The sequence below is a fragment of the Taeniopygia guttata genome, chromosome 18 (genome assembly GCF_048771995.1).
Source record: "Taeniopygia guttata chromosome 18, bTaeGut7.mat, whole genome shotgun sequence".
Taxonomy (NCBI): Eukaryota; Metazoa; Chordata; class Aves; order Passeriformes; family Estrildidae; genus Taeniopygia; species Taeniopygia guttata.
Window position 1 is genome coordinate 8520783 of NC_133043.1, and position 19827 is coordinate 8540609.

General features: G+C 43.4%; 1 protein-coding gene across 1 annotated transcript in view; it reads right to left on the minus strand.

The window, feature by feature from the left end:
* Positions 1–122: 122 nt before the first annotated feature.
* The window catches only part of SAP30BP (SAP30 binding protein), a 29286-nt gene continuing 9581 nt past the window's right edge, over positions 123–19827 (minus strand). Inside the window, 8 exon segments of the mRNA XM_002196628.6 lie at positions 123–1275; positions 1931–2015; positions 3141–3199; positions 3590–3641; positions 4155–4215; positions 4667–4758; positions 7150–7238; positions 13225–13267. Of these exon segments, the coding sequence (XP_002196664.5) occupies positions 1094–1275; positions 1931–2015; positions 3141–3199; positions 3590–3641; positions 4155–4215; positions 4667–4758; positions 7150–7238; positions 13225–13267 (663 nt within the window). The 3' untranslated portion in view covers positions 123–1093.

The window sequence follows — 19827 nt, forward strand, 5'->3', positions numbered from 1 at the left end:
TCTTACACTTTTGCTGATCTGGCAACCATCTCTCCTATCACTGCTTTATACACTAAGACAAAGAGGCTCTGCGTAGAAACTTATCTCTAAAGAAATGCAGACACATCAATGACACCAGGAGCTTTTTAAAAAGACTCTTCGATTTTTATACAACAAAATTTTCAACTGAAAATACCTTTTCACAACAGTGGAGCAAGCAGTAACTGCCATGTGTGCATTCACAGAACATCACGAGCTAAGACAAAGATGGACAACATCACAAACAGGATCAGACACTCTGCTCTGCTTCTGTCCAACCTCATTCCGTGGCAATGGAAGTGTTTCCTGCACAGGTCTTTGCAACAGACCTGTTGGTCTTTGCAAGTGAGTTCACAAATCAAACCTCTACAGCTTGAGGGTTCTGCATAGAAATCTCCATCCCTGTGAGATGGTAACAGGATGTTCCAGCATAGTTTCCTCAAGAGTTCCACAGTTTCACACGTGGTCACTAAGATCTACACAGAGAGCACAGGGTACAGGTGTCAGTGCTAGAACAAGGAGTGAGCCTACACTCACTGATGCAGTTTGCTTCAAGTCTCTGCTACACATCTGGACATGGACACTGAGTGGTTGTCTCTGCTTAAACTCCCTCAGAGCTGAGCTGATTCTGCAGGGAGGCACCTACACAGGCTGCAGGCAGCCCTGGAGCACCACCTGGAACACACAGGGGTAACACTGACAGTCTTTCATTGCTTGCCCTTTTAATTTATTTTCTTTTTCCCCCTTAAACCAAACTTGCAAGTAGGTAAGACCTCAATGCAGTAATTAATAAGCAAACTTTTATAAGCTGACTCCAGATGCCACCTTCCTCCAGTACAACACAGGCAGCCTGGTTCTTCCCCCAGCAAGCAAAGGCAGAGGCATGGTGGTCAGAGGTCCATTCCTGGGGGCACAGAGCTGGCATCCTGCTCCTGCCCCCAGCCTTCCAAAGGGGAACTGTGGGCTGCTTCAAAGAATCTTGTCATCTTTTACCAAAGGAGAAATCCACCCCTCCCTTCCAAGGACAATGGCTTCAGTGACAAACAAGTCCAAAACTCCAGGCCCAGCACAGCTGTCACTGCTTGGCCTTTTTCACAATGGTGCCCACAGCTGAGATCACCGTGGTTTTGGAGCCACTGGCACTGGTTGTCACTGTGACAACACCTGGCAGTGTTGCAGTGGTGGTGAGGATGGTGGGCTGAGCTATCGTTGTTACAGGGATGGCAGAGTCCCACTTGCTCTTCCTCTTCTGGGCATCTGTGAATTTGATTAAAGCAAGCACACAAGGATTAGCATTAGAGGTCATCAATCCCTTTCTAACACCCTGTCTTGTCAACCCTTAATATCCCACTGCTTGACTAGCAGCTTCCCCTTACTCTAAATTCAGGATACCCTGGCAGTAAATAGTGAGGAGGAAAGGCAACTTTTCTATTGGGGTACCAGGACTCTAGACCTGACCTCCAGCAAAAGGGGAGACAGGAGCACTCCCTGCCCCAAAGCAGATTTAATTTCAACAGAGCACATGTATCCCACTTGGTCAGCTACAGGCAGTGGACACACTCATCAGCCTCCAGTGGTTTTTGTCCCTTCCCCTCAGTTTCCAAGGCAGGAGAATGATTTCCAAAGTTTCCAAATCTCAAAATCTATCAGTTCCAGGAATACTCTACAACCACAGACAGCAGCAGGCTTCTTGACCCACTAATAAGTCTCTTCACTATCCCATCTGGCCCCAATCTTCCATTCCAGAAGGACAGCCATGGACTACAGGGACTAGAGGAAAGCTAGTCCAGCGCCCCTCAGCAGAAACATTCCCTTGCATTATCTACAGGATCATTAAGGAGCCTTCAGGCTTCAGGAAGCACTAATCCCAGCATTATGCAGCTTAAGGGATACATTCACAGCTATTCTTTACCTCCCACGGTGGTGCTGGATGTTGTGGTGGTTGTGGAAGCAGCACTTGTTGTTGTACCCTTTTTAGTGCCAGTCACAAATTCAATCTGGGAGAGATGCACAGGAGAAAAAGATGAAAAAAAAAAAAAAAAGAATTGTTATAATACACAGCCTTTTTTAACCCACTGCACCCTCTCTAAGATTTTTTAAAACAGCTTTAGTGTGATGTAAGACATTGGACTGGCCTCTGAGATGCCCATCATGTGGGGAAGGAAGACACAGATCTCAGGCCATGAGAATTAAGGATTAATTAAGCTGCAACCCAGCTCAGACAGGAGAGATCCTGGTCATTTAACTCTGTATTTATACAGTTAGAAGCTCATATTCATTTTCCTTTAAGGAACATGCAAGGCAAGTCCCTGCTTGTAGAATTTATGGTGGCTGCACCACAGCAGGAAACCTGGCAACAAGAGCTCCAACAGCACTGCAGCCTCAGAACTGCAAATCTGGGCAAGGGCATGATCAGATACCTGGGTTACTGTGCAAAAACCAAAACAAGCAGCAAGACACAGCATGCACTGCACAAAAAACCCTCCATGTACTGGAGATGGAAGGAGCCTTCTGCAGCTTAGGTGGCAAATCTCTAACATTAAACACGTTCTAATGCCAGTCACTTAAAGGAAACACAGGACAGGAATGAAATCTCTTCCAAAGCCTGTCTGTGTTCTTTTTGGGGCATATCTAAGAATAACTGTGCTTGTCACAAAATGCACAAAGTTAAAATAGGCCCAGTTTTTCTGGAAATTGGATGCAACAAGTTAATACCACGAAGAACAGAAAGCAGGTATCGCCTCCCACTGAGACATGGTGAGGAAATTAAGCTTTAACTAGGCTAGGCACCAGGCAAAATGTCATAAATTAAGGAAAAAGCTGTTCTTTATTCATTATCTTGCCTGTATCTGACTTACTGAATGCCATTTTTAGAGTTCTGGTTTAAAAATACTGACAAAACAACAGGAAATCCAGTGGAACAAACAACCTATAAATGGACCTATAAGGAAGGGTAAATAACTTGATGTGTGAAGTATGGGTAAAGACATGCAAGAAGAAAGGAGAGAGCTGGGATAAAACAAGCAGTTTTAGTGCAGAAATAGCAAAGAAATAGAATGAAATTCAGCAGGGAAAAGAATAAAAGCCCTGCACCTGCATCTCTTTAGGTTTTGAGCAGGTACCTTTGTACGTTCCTTCTTGGCCTTCTCCAGTTTGTCCATCTCGATCTTCTGGGCTTTAGCTGAGAAAGAGCAGAAGATGTGAAGCACTAAGAATAGTAAAATTCAACAATTCTCATTCACAAATTCCCATGATAAAAAAAATAGATTCAAATTCTAGATAGAAAATTTAAACTGCCATGAAAGCAACTGCTGCTTTTTAATCAAAACACTGCAGCACTAATTTAATGATTTGAGAGATGAAAACATTGCAGAACCAATTTAAATTAAAAGCCTTTCCAAACTGATGAAGCCTCAATAACATTCAGGCACATCCAACCAGAATGGAGTCATTAAAGAGCAGCATGTGATGACTTCTCATTTATACATAAAGTGAAAACTCCAGTGCAGTTAATTAAGTACAAAACACAAAGACCTAAGCTAGGACAAAGAAAGAGACTTCCTGGAATTACCTAGTGCCTCGTAATATGAATCCTCTGACCAGCCATGAGGATCAAACATGTCCTGAAAAAAAAAGAAATAAATAAGATTAGGGCTATTCCCACAGAAACACAAAACCCAGTGCAAAAATGTTTTACGTATTTCTGCTCTCTGATGATAATCAGAGGTGACAATGAGAATCATCACTGATTTCTTCATGTATCCCAGTGACACAAAGGTCCCATCAGACCTTCTTTTATGGGACTTTTATGTTCTGTTGCGAATGAAGAAACAGCTTTGAAGCAAAAAGGATGCTGGGGTAAGTCATGCATTTTTCTGTTACTCAGATTTTTCCCCCCTCAAGGAGTTCCATTCAGAGCTCCACACTTCAGCAGTTTTTGTGCAGAATCATTGTAGCAAAGGTTGAGGCACAGAGGCTCAGTGCTACACAAAAATGTTCACTTCACTGCAGCGGCTCAGACTGAGGTTGCCTTACAAGACTCTAAGCAAGGAGGCTGAAGAAAGCCTGAGGTGAGACTTTACATCTCTGTGTTACCTTTACCCACTCCTTTTCCAGTCACAAGCACTGCCCCTCACCTTTGGATAATTTGTACCGAGTTCATCAATGGAACAAAACTGGATCAGCTTTTCATAGATGCTGCAAAGGAAAAGCAAGAGGTCAGAACAGAACCAGGGAGGTAGAAGGGAACAGAAGTGTTTCAGATGTGCCAACAGAGAGAGGCTGTCACCTCTTCACACTAGTGAAATGAGAACCTGGGAAGCTACACCTGCTATGATGGATGTGGCACCCCATTATTCACAGTATTTCCTATTCCCCAAAACATCTCCCAGCTCCCAGAACAGTCACATCTTCTAAAGTACTTCATCTTGGGCCTTCACATTTAAAATTGAACCAACACACCAACTCCAGCTGCTGCTTCCCCAAACACAAAGAAGAGTTTTACTCTTTCAGTCACAAAATTGAGAAAGACAATTTGTAAGCAGTAGTCCTTCCTGTTCAGGATCCTTCTGTGACAACTCCAACAAAGAAAAAAAAGCTTCAAATTTGCTCTGTAGTGCTGTGGTCACATGAAAAGATGGTGGCTCACCTGGGATTGCGAAATTCCTTTTTCCTCTGGATGATGTAGTTCATATCCATGCCCTCTTTCACTTTCCTCTCATACAGCTTTTGAATTTTATCCTATAGGAGGAAGATTATAGGGTGAGCCAGGATGAAAAGAAGCAGCACACCAGCTGATTACTGTGGAAAGAAGCCAACTGAACCAGTGACCTCCTTGAACAGAGCTAGGATTTCACCTTTACACCAGGGCCAGGCTACTTAAGAGACACTTCTTCCTTGAATGTCTGAAGTACCTTCATGAACTATCTGATTGGTAAAGAAATTCTCTTTGCACTTAGTGAAGGCTTTAGTGATTAAAGATCTACATACAAGGCACAGACTCCTCCTTCCCAGTCTGTTCTTTCCCTTTACAGCCATGACACAGAAATCCAGAGGTTCTCCCACAACTCCCAACACCCACCTGCAGCCTCAGGTGAGCACCTGAGAAACAGCAGCTGGGCTACACTGCCCACAGGGCAAAGTTCCTGCTCATCTGTTAGCCAGGCAGAGCCAGAGCCAAGTTCTGCTGGAGAACTCAACCCAGTGTGATCATCAGGTGTTGCTGGGGCTGCCCACTGCAGCCAAATGCTCTTAGGGACAATGTGCTCATAAATCCCTGCTTTGGTACCAGTCAGATGGAATCAGCTTCTCTTTGCACATCTCCCACAAGGCACAACCCAATGCCAAAGGCAACTTAACTGACCCAGGTTGCACATGGCAAGCATTCTACTCTCCAAAAAGGCTAAAGGATTTCAAATCAAACATGATTTTTTTCCCTTCCTCAGTAAGGTGGATGAAAGTACATAAAAGTATTCCTACTCTGGTGATGGTAAACAGACAGCAGGGGCAGGAGCTTTCAGACAGATCAGGGAGTTAGGTGGTACTGCTAAAATATCTTCAGTTAATTTGCATAATCTTTTATTTATGACAGAAATTTCTCATGTACAAGAGGCACATAAAACAAGACCAGAGCTGGGGCTTCAGTCTTTCAGGATGGGAGAAGCTGAGTCAATTTTCCTTTGTTGCTTCTGGATAAGTCACTTCATGTCTCCCTCCCTGGACAGTCAAACACAGAGCTGACTATTGTCTGAGGGCTTGCTGCAGCCTGAATAAAGGAGGATTGTTAAGAGCTGATATGAAACTCAACGACTTTAAAAAAACCTCTATAAGATAAATTTTCATCAGGTTGTCACAAAATCAGCAAGAGGAAATGACACTATCTCCATGTCCAGCCACACATTGTGAGGTTTGAAGGAACAAACTGCAAAAAGGTGAATCTGGGGAGTAGAAATGATTGAATAGGTATTCCCTTTTAACCCCTCCCCATGGAGTAGCAATGAATTCCCAAAGCCCAAAGATGGGCAAGTAGTCAGTCAACTTTATTATAAGAAATCCTCCCTTTGGCAGAGTTCAAAATACAGTTTATCAGAGGAAAAAATTGACAAAAGAGCAAACTACCAAGTGAAAAGCCCAGAATGTTTTGCATTTCTAAGGAACAATCCCATCTCCTTGCTCAAAGTGCTCTAAGATGTGGTTTGACCTGCCAACAGAGGACGAGCTCCCCTTTGATGTAATACACTAAACTTCTGTCAAAGGGGAAAAATTCTGCTTTACTCTGTCTAGCCCATCAAGCTCTGTGCATTCCTCAGGTCTAACACACTCCAGTTCATTGATGTCAGAACAGAAAAATCCTCCTACAGCACTAGAGGAGGTTTGGGTGTGCCCAGGTATGGTGTGTGGAGAGGAAAGCATCATCTGGATGGTGAGGCACTCTGAATCACCACTGCATGTTAGGGGCAGCTTTATAGAGCAGCCCAGGAGTGATTTTTTTTACTTGTATTTCTGCTGGGCAGAAAACCAGAGTTAAAACTCAAGTGTGTATTAGGAGACAGCAGTCCCTGCTCTTTCATTTGCACTCCATGAGAAAACACAGAAGGTTATTGCAAACTTGGTCACTGCTGTTATTTGGATGTGCACCAGAGAAAACATGTGTTTGTGTTCTTTTGTTGCCTCTAAGCTACCAGCCTTCCCTCTCAATGTTTACCATCCAGAGACATGTAGGTGGAAAAGGAATCCAGGCACTGCTCCCTCAACTATTCCAGTTTAGGGGATTTTGGGCCCGTATAGAAAAACAATTTGTTCTTTGCCAGGCAGCTGAATTTGCTGAGGTAAGAGGAAAGCAGCCCTGACACTAAACATTGCTTCTGTGTCACTGCTAGGATCAAGAGCTGTTTTAAAGCATAAGTAACCCACAGAGGGTGGAAAGCAGCTTAAAGTTACTTTGAGATTCTAAACTAGAACTGCTGTAAAGCCTAAAGCATTAACAAGGTGCATTCATAAACTCAGTTTGGTAAGAACGCAGCTTTAATGCTGGAGCTTTGCCTTGTGCAAAATTCCTGAGCAGGGTTCCTAAATATGCCATGAACTACAAATCTTAAAAAAACCCAAAAAACTAAGTGGAGTTATACCAACCTGCAATTGGTTAGAACATCTGCCAGGAGGCTCAGGAGGGATTTTGATCTCATCTGGAGACATGTTCCGCACTCTCTCTGAAAAAGAAGCTGGAGAGAGCAAACTGGGATGAGTTCTGGCACTACTGGTGGGCATTTCAGCCATACAAGTCATTAAATTTGTTTTATGTCAGCACTACTCCCTCACTGGGAACTCAGGGCAAAGGTGATGAGAATGCTGACAACTGCTACTTGTGTTTTCAAGGAGCTGAGCAAGAAGCAAGTAAAGAATCTGAAGGTTGGGATTATCACAAGAGGGGATGTGGTGCTTGCTTTATTGATACCTACACTCTTGGAGAGAGAATGGGACTGTGCATGTGGAGGAACACAGGATCAATTTTATGCAGTCTGGTTCTTTGCCATTTTGGGGGAGATAATCGCTTGGTGAATATTTATTTCAGGACATACCTGGATGAACCAAAATGGCTCAAGGAGAAAACAACACTCCCCAAGGCTGTCAAGAGTTAACCACAAGAAATTACATTTCATCCTTTAGTTAACACTTCCTTAACAGGCACTTTGATCTTTGCTTACAGAGACAGACTATTGCTAGAAAGAACAACTCGTCCTGCAGGACTGGGAACAGCCCAGTCCAGATTGCCAAATTTCCACAGCTGTTTGTACTGGGTTATACTACTAAAGTACCTGACTGCCCCATAAAGATTAGTTTACAGAGTTATCAGCAAAAGAATCAGCCACATTTCCCCCCATTGCTTGCTACTTTCCCACTATTATGGGAAATCCAGGCAGTTCTCTGGCCAAGGCTTGGAGCAGAGATTTGTGCCCCATTTAAGCAGCTGGGATTGTTTTCAAGCATAATTTGTCCAGGGAACACATCCCAGAATTGCTCCGTAGTGGATAAGAGACCTGAGAGCAGCACACAAGTCACATCCACCAAGTTTTTCACACGTGCAGCTCCTCAGTTACGCATTGCTCAGTAAAGCTGCCTGAGCTACAACTCCAGCACCCAGAGTTCAGCTCCTCTGGATAAAGGCCAGGAGGGCCCAAAGGCCAGACAGGGCTGTTGGAACCCTGGGGAGCTAAGGCTACAGATAAACAACCCCACACATGATCAGTGCTGCTACAGTTTCCATGTCCTTTGTAAAAATGTGAAGCACTAAGGACAATATCCTTTGGAGAGGAAAAGCTGGCAGGCGACCACTCATTCTGTTTGATCAAGATGTTGCTGAGGGTGAAATTCTTCAGCAGTTGCCAGTAACGAACAAAAAGTGTCCTTTGGCATTTACCAAGTGGGAGCCTTTATGGAAGGAGGAAAGCTTGCCAGAATCCCCAGAGAAAGGCAGGCAAAGGGAGCTCCCTGACAACAAGGCACACTTTTGTTACAGGTTACAGCTGCTGGTGGGATGGGGAGGCCTCTGGGTTAATTAGAGCTTCAGGAAACCCAGAAAGACAGCGGCAAAGACACAGAAGTGTGGGTAATACAGCACACAAGGCTTGCTGGGAAAGGTAAAAGCTGATTAGTGGCTTAAGAGGTTCACAGCAGAAGCATTAAAAAAAGACCATTAAATCCAGATTTCATAAGGAAAGAACGCACCTGAAAAAAAAAAAAAATCAAGCCTAGCTCCACATTAGACATCCCACAGGCTCCCTTGTCTTTGCAGGTGAGCCACAGAGAACAAAACTTTTATGGGAAGGGAACTGTGTGCTCATATAAACTCAGGAACTCTGGGCAGGACTCTATTTTACCAGCAAAAAAAGTCAAAGTCATAAGAATATCTTCAGCAATCCATTCCAAGCCCCCTTGAAAAGGAAATTATTTTGGAAGCAGAACAAGAGCTCCCAATGAGACAATATATTTTGATGCATGATTTTTCAGGTTTAGTGCTCATTTCCTCTTTTGTCTGAGCCTTGTGAAAATAATCCTTTATCAGCATTATGGGGGGAAAGCATCTTTTAATGGTTTACAATGAGCTGGAACTGAAGAATCTTTGCCTCCTGCAATCCCACCAGAGCTGGAGGCAGCTGAACACTGCCAGCAGCAAGGCAGGACATGCACCTCATAAACTGAGCACAGACTTGCAGCATTACTCAGTTATTTCATCACTTTGCAGCCAGACTGAGGTGCCACATCATTGGGAAGAACAAGGTGAGTTTAAGGTGGAGTTCAACCCCTTTGGGCTTATTTACAGTAAGGAAGTACAAATTATCCATGCCCTCCAGCAGTCCTCAAACTTGCTCCTCACACAGACAGAATGGCTGATTCCACAGCATCTTCCCACCAGCTCTTTCCCTAGAGGAAGGGGCAGCTGGGATTATAATCCTGGCACTTGCATGTATGGCCATACGTTTCTGTATAAAACATTTTGTGTTTTCCAAGTCCCAAGGGCAGCTTTCCACCATCTCTACAGCAATAACTGCAGATGAACAGCTCACAACAAGGTGTGTCCTCACAGGATACATCCAACTGCTCTGTGCATCCTGTTATTCCTGTCAAGACCAAAGTTTTACTTTGACATGAGTCACAGGTAGTGACACTGGCTTCAGGCCCTAATTTGCCTTGTGCTTTGCAGGCTCACAGCCGAGGGATCTCCAAGTGTGGACCTCAGGAAGTGCCTGTTGGCACAATTAATCACTCCAGGCACACCCAGATTCTGGCTCACAGTAAGTAAATATCTTCCCCAATCAGATTCTCAGTCCTGACAAAGAACTAAGGCTGTGAAGCAGATCCCATGAGTCAGATGGGGGTGCAAGAAAGCAGAGGCCACTGCCCCTGAAAGCTTCCTGCTGCTAAAGGACACTGCTGCTGGTGCTTAGTCCGTGCATTCTCCTTCCACAAGCTGACCTAAAAATTAAAACCTTCATCAGCACAAGCAATAGGTGTTTGTAGCTTTTTGGGCAGTCAGCACATGCACTCTGGTAAAGGAGAGCTACTCCTCTGCATAGGCAAATATCTTGCAAAGACTCAGCATTTCAGCAGTCAGTGGAGGATATTTCACCGATTTCAAGGATTTGCTCACCAGATCTTGGTAAGGCACTAAAACTAATAAATGGAAATGCTGCATTTAATGTGCTTCAGTTTAAGATAGATTAATTATGTGACCTATACCAAATAGAAGAAGACAATCTGCAAAGCAGGAGACAAAGTGGCACAGTGCAAACAGTGAGCTCCACTTCCAGAAGGAAATGACTGCTCTCAGTCCAAAGGCTGTGCTGGAGACATTGTCAGAGAGCACACAGGAATTTTGTTTCCTACAGATGGGTAGGAATGTTTTCCTAGTGCAGAGAAAACCAAAAGAACAGAGAGCACAGGAGCTGGCTGTACAGGACAGACATGGTATGGATTGTGGCTCTTGGATTAACGCTGCTCCCAGGTGGGATGAAGAACTCCTGTCCCTTTCAGGGGTCACATATATGCTGTGTTTGAAGCAGCCACAAGGGATTAGAGGCAGTTCAGGTACCAGTTTCTTTCTAAAGGTCACACTATATAAAAAAAAAACAAGGAAAGGGTCAGAGAACAAGGATCAGAGCAACAAGGATCAGGATGGAGACAGGCAAACCGGTGGTGCCTGCTCTCTAAACCACATTCCCTGGCACTCTAGTCAAGGCTGCTTGGCATAAACCAGGGTGTGGGGGGGCTCTGATTTCCTGGCACCAGAACAGCCAAATCAGAGGGAAGAACTGGAGACAACAACATGCCAGTGAGTCACCCATCCATGGAAGGACACCAGGTCCCTTTCTGCTCTGTGGGCTGAGAAATGCAGAGGGAGACCTGCAACTCAGCCATACTTTCTGCTCTTATGAACACTGACTTTGTGCTTAGATATCCCAAGGGCTGGAGAGAACATTTCTTAAAATCCAAAAGGTAAACAACCATGCTGCAAAGAACTTCAGGGCAAAAAAACTCTACCTCCTAAAAGTATTCTTTTGCAGAGCTGCAGGAAACAGCAAATGCAGTGTTGTGGCAGCACTATGAACACTTCAGAGTGGTACAAAAAGCCCAAAATGACAATGTTGATGTAGAAATCTGTGAAAATAAGTTTCACACATATTTTCTTCTCTACCACGGAGCTGAAGCCTTCCCTCTCATTCTGTCAGCCATTAGTTATGTGATCACTACTTTGGCAGAAGTCAGGACAACTGTCCTCTTTCCAGCAGCTCATCCCTACTGTTTTCTTTGTGCCAACTCCAGTGCTCACCTGGCATGCTCTAAGCACATCAGGGAATGAATCCAGCTGGAAGCCTCACAGGGGAAAAAAATAAAAAAGAAAGAAACAACAAAAAAAGAGCAGTGAAGATGGATCCCAGCTGGCTCCCACTCCCAGAGCTGCTCCAACATTATTGTGCATACGGGGAGGTAAAACACAAACAGTGCTTTTGGCAGGAGCCTACATTTATTTAATACTTAAGCAACTGCACAATCACAGACTTTAATAAAGGTGATGCTGAAAAATGTAGGGTTATCTTCTGAAAAGGGCAGGCCTGTACTCTTTTAATGGAAAAAGCAGTTGTGGAAAACTGTCCAAGGAGGACCTTGATTTCCATAGACTGATAGGCAAAACCTGAGGTGTCCAGATTGGAGCAGTTACTCACTTTCTGTCAGAAAAACTCATACCTTTTTCCATTAAAGACATTTAACTGTGAAAGCCCAAGTTTCCAGAAAGGGAGTGGTTCTTACAGTACTCCAACTGTAAGTCTCTTGCAACAGTTCCTTTTCAAGTAGATAAGATATGGTCTAATGGAACAGACCTACAGAATCCAGCATGGCAAGTATGCTGGCCTCTAATAACCTGGTTCTGCACAAAGCCAGCTGGCACACTGCTGTTGGGAAAGGATATTAAAGATAAGATTGCAGAGACCTCAGTCCAGGTCTCAGACTCTCCAACACTGCTCACCCATGAGCTGTGACACTACCAAGTACTCCCTGTGCTGCTCTTAAACCCACGTGCAAGTCTGGGCCATGGTGAGACAAAGAAATCCAGTCTGGGCAGTCACTGTGGGGAAAGGGGACTACCAGAATTGTAACCTGAGCCTTACACTTTCAGTAAGAAAGGACTTCCCACTACATTGCTTCACAACTGCACAGCTTCACCCATATTTTTGTAAAATACAGAGGAAAAAACAGTTGGCTTCCAGAGATTTTGGGGTACTTTTTAGCTGTTGTCTCATCAATGTTTCCAGGGTCTATTTAGAGGAGGATGAGTAGATTGGAAAAAGATTTCTGTTGCATTTGATGATGAGATTTGTTGAAGCAGTTTTGCCCTCTAAAGGCAGAAAATCCAATAGAGCAGTTGCAAAGTCTGGGCAGGCCAACTAAAAAGGACTTATAAATCCCAGACTTCAGTGATGGCTGCTGTAGGAGTCACAGCTGAGCACCTGAGTATTTACCATCTTAATTTACACTTACCACATTTTATGGCCGAAATATAAAACTGATTTAAGAGATGAAGCAACTTCCAAACTCATTATTTTTTAATTATATTATTACATGATACCACACAACTGCAGGAGTCACCTCAGGAAGAGAGGATCAGTTCAAGACAGTCAGAAATTGAATATAAAATGCAGTTTCTGTGCAGCTCCAAAGAGAACAAGCAGAGGATTGTATTTCAAGCGGACAACTCTGGACTTTCCAAATCTAATAATGGTGCAATGAATAAATGAGATGTCACAAAAATCAAGTTTTAGTAACTATTAGAAAACATAGAGTACTATGTCAGCACAGCAGCTGTAAATCTGTAAATGGCTCACATTTAAATGGGGATACTTTTAATGAGTTTTGGAAGCCACAGAACAAAGTCCTCACTCTTGGTTCCATTGGCTCTGTCTAGACAAAGCTACACTTGGTTTTAAGCTTATCTAGAAAAACACCAACACTGCCCTTTACATACATGTTTTAAACATAAAATTATTTTCATAATTTTAGGTATGAAGCCTTTCTCCCAGAAGAAAAGTTCAATGAAAATATTCAGGCAGTAATTGAAATTACAGCATTGCCAGGGCAGAGGGAAGATGCTTTTTACTTATAAGGTCTAGCTTGAATAAAAACCTGTGAATAAATACTTTTGAGTGAACTTACCAACTAGCTCCTGAGGATCTCTTTTCTCCACTTCTGAGAATTCCTGCAAAAAGGGAGGAAGAAACAGATTTTAGTCAAGTTTGCCTCCAACCTAAAAAGCTACACTGTTTATTTAGAAATGTACAACTTCTTTCTGAGACAAGAGAATAAAAATGAAGAATGAAATCAAATTTATTAGGTAAGAGGACAATGTCTGGACCATGAAAGTCAAAGTCTAATAGGATGCTCCATTTCTTTGCAAAGCTAAATTTAATTAAAGAATTAAGGCTTTGTTTCACCAGATCTTGAACACTGAACTCCTTTGGAATTCCAGGGAATTTTGCTGTACACAAGGCCTTTCCTCAAAACAGATCAGAACATAGATTCTTCATTTTTGGTGACTGGCCCTGGGCACCAAGCAGGAGTCAGTGTTTTAGAGCACAGTTAGGTGAACACAGGCTGGACCCAGCCCACAGCAGACTCCTTTAGTCCTGGGAATGCCAACCACAGACCCGTGCAGCTCCCAGCGCTGAGCAGGATCAGCCTGGTGCACTCCCCAGAGGAATGTGACAACAGCCCAGGTGCTCCCAGAGCTCAGGGACTTCAGGGCAGCTCCTGATCAGCCTCTCCAGGCTCTGGGAGGCTCCTGGAGCTCTGCAGGGTGCCAGGCTGCAGAGGTTTGCCAGATGTGTGTGTGTGGTGCTAAATTCATCTCTGCCACTGTGCCATGCAGGGCTTTGGCTGACAAACCCTCTGCAAACCAAACTGCCAGGGAGCGTGGTGGTGATGCAGATCCTGTGTTCCTATTTTAGAAGGGTGATCCCACTGGCAGTTCTCTTGCTGCTGCTTTCCAGGAGCGATACAGCCAACCTGCACTGGCTTGCAGTGCTCTGTTTGGAGATGGCCACACAGCTAATCCTTGCCTGGCTGGAGAAATTAAGGACAGTTCATTTGCAGATGTTTGCAGCAGAGTGTGCTGAGCAGGAGGCATTATGTAGGATAAGACAATCTTAAATATGGTTTCACCATACTGAGACCAACACCCAAATATTTTGGTGCTTTTGGGAGATCCCAGGAGAGTCACAAGCGATATCAAGTTCAGCACAAATAAAGTTTCTGAAACAGTACCAGCTGTATCCCAACATTGCCCTCTCCCTCTGCCTCCCTCCTAAAGACCTTTTGTGACTCACTGGACTGTTTGTCCAAAATTCCTCAGTGCCTCCAAACACTGAAGCCATTCATTGAACCTGACACTAAGAGAATGCTGCCTCCTTGCTGCTTGGTAACAGCTCCCTGACCCCCTCCTTTTCTCCATTTCCAGTCAGGTGAGAGGTGCATCAGGTGAGGAGAGAGCAGTGAGGTCACCAAGGCAGATGTGGGAACAGCTTGTGCCAAACTCACTCTGAAAATGACCCATTTTCAGAGAAGCCAAAGCCCTCTGGAAGCAGAAAAACACATTCTTTGTGTGGCACTAACTGCTACAGGGCATTTTTTTATAGCCATTCATGGAAAACACAAAAAAAAAGGAAAAAAAAGGAAAGCGCTATTTCTGCATTAGTACACTTGGATCACAAAAATACAAGGCTAAAGCTATTTTAGAAAAAAAAGCTATTTTACAAAAAGAAAGAAGTACACAGAGGAACACACATCTTCTCCCTGGCCAGCTGGCCCCAGGCCCCTCTGAGAGAGCTGAAGTGTCACAGCTCCAACTCCTCTGAGACAATGCCTTTGGTGTGTGCATCAACAGCTCTTCTCCAGAGAAAAAATTCAACAGGAGCATGACATTTCAAAGCAAAAAAATTATGGCAAAGCAGTAGTTCTCTCTGGTGAGGGCACTGGACAGGAATCCAGGGAATCCAGACTGTGTTCTCCACAAATCTACATGGATGAGGAGTTCACTGACTGGGTTTCAGGTCACCACTGGAGAAGTGGGAGCAGTTCTGTGGTAACTGATAGGCTGTGAGGATAAATCCAGATGACCATGGGGGCTGGAGAAGCTCACACAGCTGCAGATGCAAGGTAACATCTGTCCAGGCACATATAGTGACTCACCAGCAGCAAACACATGTGTCAGGAGGCTGATCATTCCCTTTCAGGGGGGAACTTGCTAGATGGGTAATTAAAACTATTTCTCACCTTGGTTTGAGACAACAAGCAAATGTTTGTTGAGGTGAAAGGAGGGAACTGTTTTAGCTCCAACCTTCACTAAACTACATCCTGCACTCTTATCTCTTGTAAGTTTTAAGTGGAACTGAAGGGGAAGTGGAAGAGACAGGCTACCTCCCTGAGCACTTCTTGATCCTTCCTCATACCCAGTGCTGCATTTATTATTCCATTAAGCTTCCCATCTCCTTCTGCTCACTTCTTGCAAGAGAAATAATCCCCCAAAATAGCAATATTGCCAAGCAAGCACTTAAACAACCCAGTGGCACAGACAAATTCAGGTCATTAGGCATGGGCTACGTGGCCCCAAAAAGGCTGCCCTCTTATTTGGACCACTAACAGCTCTGCAAGGGGCTGTGCTGCATTTCTGACTTGTCCAGAAGCTCATTTTCAAGTCTCTTGTATGCCTAGAGCTAGTACCAAGCATAAGCACACAGCTCTCAGGAAACATGAACTAATATACTGAGAGAATCTGATGGCCAAACCCTCTCCTGCCATGTACCTTATATTAGACAAGGATCTCTGAAATGTCAGCTGCCCTGTGAGCTTCCAGAATCATCAGTAAGTTTGCTTTAACCATAATTTTCTTCTTTAATATGTATCCTTTAAGTCTGTCCCATTTATAACAGGTTAAATCAAGCCAGTGCTATCAGGCTCCACTGTTTTGCCCTGGCCCACACTTTCCCACCACAGCCACTCCAACAAGTCCAGTCCCCACGTCCACAGGCCTCAGCCAAGACATCAGAGAGCCCAGAGCTACACCGAGCAAAAGCAAACACGTTCAGCCCTGGACTGCAGCCACACCTCACTGCCCAGGGACAGGAATTTTGCTTAGTGATGAGTTCCTTCATACCTCCACCCACTGCTCCATCCTGAGCGAGCTGGAGACATCAACACAGCTTTTCATTAACTCGGGCTGCTTTCAAACCTCTGAAATGCCTTCAAAAAACAAATGGATGACCAATTTCTCCTCCAGTGCTTGTTCATATTTGCTTAGTTTGCTGTTGAAAACTATGAGGCAAGCATCAACAACTTGACTAAAGCTTGGCAGATGAAAGGTTTAAGATGTCTTGTTCAAACCTCTGAGTATCTACTGAAGATCCAGAACGTTCCAAAAACTTCCAGTGGAGCAATCACACGAGAAGGGTTCTACACTCCCTTAGGCTATTTTAAGTTTGAGACACATGATGAGTACAATGAACTGATTAGGAAAGACAGCATAAAAATCACAAATCAGCAGATCTTACCTAATACATTAAGTGGAATGAAATGGAGAATCACCAAGTGGAAAAATAAGGTACAATAAATACTGGAAAGTTGCTACTTTTTGGTTATGGAAGAGAAGAAATATTTATGTGTGGATGAGAGATTTCTAAAGGAATTCCAAAGCATTTAAACAATGGGAATTTGAAGGTAACTGATTTTTATATAGGGAAGTTACCTAAACCCACTTAGGAAAAGGTGACCTCTCTGCAGATTACATCACCAATACCCACTGTGTTATGTATAAGTATCTCACATGGAGCATAAAATCAAGCAGGTGAGTGGTTCCAGCAGGAGGGATTTTATGTCAAAACTCCCTATCAGAGTATATATATATGAAATTACTAGAGATTTCAAGCATCTCAGAGCTAAAGGCATCACTTAAAAGAGTTCATTTTCATTTGAATTCTGAGGCCTTTCAAAATCAAGGTTAAAACTTTGCTAGTGACAACTGTACCATAGAGTTTTTACAAACCAAACCACTGAAAATCTGTACAGAAGCAACTCTTACTGCTCAACTGAGTTTAAAAAAATAAAAAACAAACAAACCCCAGTACTGTGCTACATCATGAACTCAGCAGGTTGATTTTCTGGCTGCCATCTACTCTGCAGCCTTGATCTCACAAGATCAATGGTTCAAGGGCCCAAAGCCAGACAGCCTCACTCCAACAGAGCCTCTGAAAGGAGTCAAGGGATGCCATGGTGCTCCAGAGCCAAGCTGAAAGACTGGAAACACAAAAACAAGCAGGAGGGAGACTCCTTCCCCCTGATCTGGAGACTAATAAAGAGCAGATTGAAGAGCACAAGCTGCTATGGACAAAGTATTTAAAAAACCCCAAACTGCACCTTTTCCATCGATGTCTGTGCTTCCAACAACAATTGTGCACATCAGCTCACTGACAGCAGCCAACACTTATGCTGTTACTAATCCTGTTTGAGTATAGGAAAAGGTTTTTCATTTTTTCCACTTTCCCAAGACAAATGTTTTTTTTCAAGCCCTGGACAAGAACCTGGCTTATGAGCACCAAGTGCTGGTTCAGTTTTCGTGTATCATCATCAGTTAAAGAGGAGTAAGATGAAGGGAGTGTGTGTACACACACATAAGGAAAGTGCTACATTTTGCCTGGAGCTTTCACCTCACTGGGGTGAAATAGAAACCATCTTTTCAGTCCTACAGTGTCTCCATCCAGTTACATAAAAAACAGTGTCTGCTGAAGCTCCAAGGAAAATAAAAACAACCCAACACAATCCTCACAGCATGGAACAGAGATTAAAGGAAGGAAGCAAAACAATATGAATCTGAGACTGATGAATTCCAGTTCGGACAGGCTTGCCCAGAACAGCTTTATTTAATGGAAAGAATGGACAGACTTAAAACAATGCTCACTAAATCCTTGCTGAAACAAGACCCATAAATCCGGCTCAATGCTCACATCCAACATAACTGCTGGCATTAACTGTCACCACAAGATACAAATTCAAGCAATTCTTGCAGAAGCAGGTGCACATGTCAGTGCAGGTGCACTTCAAGCTACCAGGAGAAATGGCTCAAGAGAGAGACAGGAGACACAAAACCAGATCGTGATGGCTTTAACAAAGATGCAAATTTTAAGAAATGGTGAAGTTAATGTCAGGTTTACCACTGCTCAGTTGCATTCCCAGACTTGCAGCCAACTACAGCTTCATTCTTCCAGGTAATATTAAAAGCAACTAGCTCAGACAGTACCTTCCCTCAACATTTTATTTTTTTCCAGCAATGCTCTTGTGTTGCAGAATTTCTTCTCTCTCCCAACTACTTCACGTGATTGTTTGCACATAAATTTAATGCCAATTTAAACTGTCAGCCACAAAATGTACAGACCAGTCACATCATCATCAAGCAGTGTATTAGTTTGAAGATATTGCAGAGAATTTTTCAGTACAGTGCTTCTACCAGTAGCCAGGGGATCTGCTGCTGTAACAGCTGTTACAGTGGATTTCTTGAATCTGAGCAAGTGCCAGCAACATGTTTTTGTAATTTTCCCTCCTCTCTACAATTTTGTGTAGTCCCAAAACACAAGCAGCCTCGCTTGGCTGAGTATGATGGAAAGAAATAATAAATTAGCAGAAAGTGTTAGAAGAGCTGTCTAAGCCAATAGTGATGATGGCCTTGCCAGAGCAAACAGGTGAAAAGTCTGCATCATGCAGGCAGCAGGAGAAAGCCCTGAACCCTGCCTCATGCTTTTTTTTCCTCCCCTTTCTTTTCTTTTTTAAAAGGAACATGGTAGCAATTATGTTCTTGTTTTTCCTCTACAAAGATCAGAAGTGCTCATGGGAACAGAAGACCAGAAATGTCTCACTTAATATTAAAAGTGCATGACATTATTTCATTTCTTGCTCCCCAGATCTGCCTGAGGTTGGTGTGCACCCAGGCTGAAGGCAGCAGCGTGCATGTCAAGTGCATTTAGAGTCTGGGGAAGAGAAAGCCAGGCAACAGGAGTACAATGCTTTTATTCCTCCTCCCTCCACCCTTTTTTCTTGTATTGTGAGAGAGGAGAATCCCAAGAGAAAGCTTGAAACAAGCACATTTCCTACAGCCATATCCTGTTTGCCAGCTCTGCTACATAGCTCCAGGCAAAGTGCCCAGTTCAGCATAAGAAATTTAACTAAGAAAAACCTGTAGGGACCATGATCCAGATACCAAGAGAAATCCAGCAGCTCAGAAATAAGCCACCATATGAAAAAACCCTGATATATCCACCCTTCAGTGACACTTATATATAGGCTTTACAAATCTGTTTGGAGATAGTCACAGACAGAAAGAAAAGGAAGAACAAATCAAAGAGTCAACTCCTGAGACATTCCCTATCAAAATGTGCATAGCTGAGACTGCCTTTTACTTTTCCAGCTAAATTACATCTAAAAATACACATTCATGAATTAAATGAAAAAAAAAAAAAAAAACCACCCACTGAAAAAATCCCAACCAAGACCTGGCAAAACATTTCAGCAAGAAAGAGCTTTAGAAAAGAAGCATTCATAGCATAAAGCCTTTAAATAGCTTCTTTGAAACTTGACTCCATTCACCTGACATATGCTATCTCAGTATTTGACAAAGATTATTTGTTAGGAGTAATTTCCAGTCAAGGAACTGTGTGCCAGAACTTTTGCTTTCCATGTGGAGGTACAATGAATAACACCTGCTTCCAAGTGGAGCAT